The sequence below is a fragment of the Cololabis saira genome, chromosome 23, assembly GCF_033807715.1.
Source record: "Cololabis saira isolate AMF1-May2022 chromosome 23, fColSai1.1, whole genome shotgun sequence".
Lineage (NCBI taxonomy): Eukaryota > Metazoa > Chordata > Actinopteri > Beloniformes > Belonidae > Cololabis > Cololabis saira.
This window is the reverse complement of record NC_084609.1, coordinates 21,810,388-21,812,459: the sequence shown is the minus strand read 5'-3', so window position 1 is coordinate 21,812,459 and position 2,072 is coordinate 21,810,388. Positions and strand designations below refer to the sequence as shown.

The 2,072-nt window shown below is 41.8% G+C and overlaps 1 protein-coding gene across 1 annotated transcript; it reads right to left on the bottom strand.

The window, feature by feature from the left end:
* Positions 1 to 911: 911 nt before the first annotated feature.
* On the bottom strand, positions 912 to 1,802 carry LOC133423803 (gamma-crystallin M3-like). Its single transcript, XM_061714086.1, has 3 exons — positions 1,661 to 1,802; positions 1,332 to 1,574; positions 912 to 1,241 (listed from the first exon to the last, which is right to left on the bottom strand). Exons 1-3 carry the CDS (start codon positions 1,757 to 1,759, stop codon positions 969 to 971), a joined length of 615 nt encoding a protein of 204 aa, XP_061570070.1. The 5' UTR covers positions 1,760 to 1,802; the 3' UTR covers positions 912 to 968.
* Between the last annotated feature and the right edge of the window lie 270 nt (positions 1,803 to 2,072).

The window sequence follows — 2,072 nt, the reverse complement described above, 5'->3', positions numbered from 1 at the left end:
ATCCATGAGCGCATTTAAACATGAATCATTAACACAAAACTGGATGCTAAACAGAACGTGACACGGAATGAGAATATCATTTTTGTCAGACGAGGGGGTGCTTTTCACGGCAGGGGTGCTGAATACGACACAACACCGGGGTATAATAATATAATATAATAATAATAATGGCAAATTTATCTACGTGAGATTATTATAGTGTTAATAGCTGAATGAGTCAAACAGTGTTAGTGCGTTTGCGGGCTAGTTTTTCAAGTTTAGTTTTTTAGTTTTTAGTTTTTTTCTCCATGAAAACACGTGATTTATTTATCACAAATAAAAAAATGAATGTGCCTCCTGTGGCAACCTTTTGCTGAATAATACTCGATTTAACATTCAAATAAAATATTTCTCCTTTTGCATGTGGAGATTAGCACCTTCTTTTCGAACGTATTAAATACAGACGCAATCACAATCCCACAATTGATTATTCATCAGGGCAAAAGTACTAACTGAATTGCGTGTGCTATTTTGCGCATTTGAGAGACTGTTTGCGGGTGCTGTCAAGTTTGCACACGTTTTTACACACGCAAACCTTTAGTAAATCAGGCCCTATGTCTCTTGGCTGGTGTGGGAACACCTCGGACTCCCCTTGGAAGAGCTGGAGGAAGTGTCTGGGCCGAGGGAAGCCTGGGCATCTCGTCTAAGACTGCTGTCCCTGTGACCCGGTGCCTGATCAGGCGGATGAAAATGGATGGATGTTGGATATGCTTTTTCACATCATCTATTATCTGTGCTGTTTCATCCATTTAAAATAATAACAAACATTTGGTAATATCACTAAATGTAACCCATGTATGAAACATGCTTGACACAAGAGCAACTCAGTCATCGACTGATATACACAAAATTGACTGAAGTGGCAAAAAACCTTTTGTCAAAAAGTTTTATTTATTTTGGTTATTTTGATGTAATGAACATGTTGGTTTTTACATGTCCATGATGCGCTTCATGCTCATGAACCTCATGCCGCTCATTCCCATGTCCCTGAAGCTCCTGTACTCTCCGGGCCTCAGGTACATCATCTTGCCTCTGAATTGGGGCTGCTCGTACATCAGCCAGTGGCCGTCCATCACATGGGAGGACATGCAGTCGGACATGCGGTAACGGTCCATGATGTTGTCACAGTCGTCCATCAGCTCATGACTCATGCCCTGGAAGTTCTCCCTCTCGAAGATCTTCATCCTGAACTGGCCTCTATGCTGTTTTGAAAGGATATCAGAATAATGAACTTCCAAACAATTGTGATCAGAATTGTGTTAGAACATTATGACCCTTTGCTTTAAACATACCATGGGGATCATACGGCAAGACCTGATGCCACCGCTCATTCCCATCATGTTCATGTAGTCGGAGTACTCGCCCCTCCTCATGAAGTGCTGGTTTCCCATGAAGTTGGGACGGTCGTAGACCATGAAGCTGCCGTTCTCCACCCGGCAGGAGTTGCACCTGTTCAGGAAGGAGGACATGTCGGAGCAGTCGCTCATGCACTCATAGGAGCGACCCTGGAAGTTCCTGTCCTCGTAGAAGATGATCTACAAAAACAACGTGTTGCACTAATTAAAAAAAGTGGTCAATTTAAAAATGTAAATTATAACATAAATATCTTTATTTTTTTTACCTTGCCCCTCATGTTCATGTCGGTGTTGCTCATGTTGGCTGTAGATGAGTTGTTGCTGTTGCTCCTGAACTGCTTGCCTACCTGGTTTAACCCTTTCATTTTATACCTGGCTAAACGTAAAGAACTGCTGTGTCCCCCGTCATGAAACCCCTAACTCAGCAGCTTACCATTGAGCTCCACAGAATGACAATGTTATGTTCATTTTTTTCAGTCTTTAGAAAGGCCTTTCATGAATGAGACTGAACGCTGTGAATGAGATTGAATGCTTTCACAGCAAGAAAAACACCAGAGTACTCTCTTTTACCTATCGCATGGGCACTGATATTTTGGAGAAAATACTTATGTTCGATGATTATCGAGCATCCAAAGTGAAAAACCTTATCATACATACAGGCAGTACTCGAGTTGAGGG

Coding starts and splice junctions, on each gene's coding strand:
- LOC133423803 (XM_061714086.1), bottom strand. CDS start 1,759: ATGAAAGGGTTAAACCAGGTAGGCAAGCAGTTCAGGAGCAACAGCAAC. Junction 1,575..1,660: donor ACATGAACATGAGGGGCAAG/GTAAAAAAAATA, acceptor TTGTTTTTGTAG/ATCATCTTCTACGAGGACAG. Junction 1,242..1,331: donor CTTGCCGTATGATCCCCATG/GTATGTTTAAAG, acceptor CTTTCAAAACAG/CATAGAGGCCAGTTCAGGAT.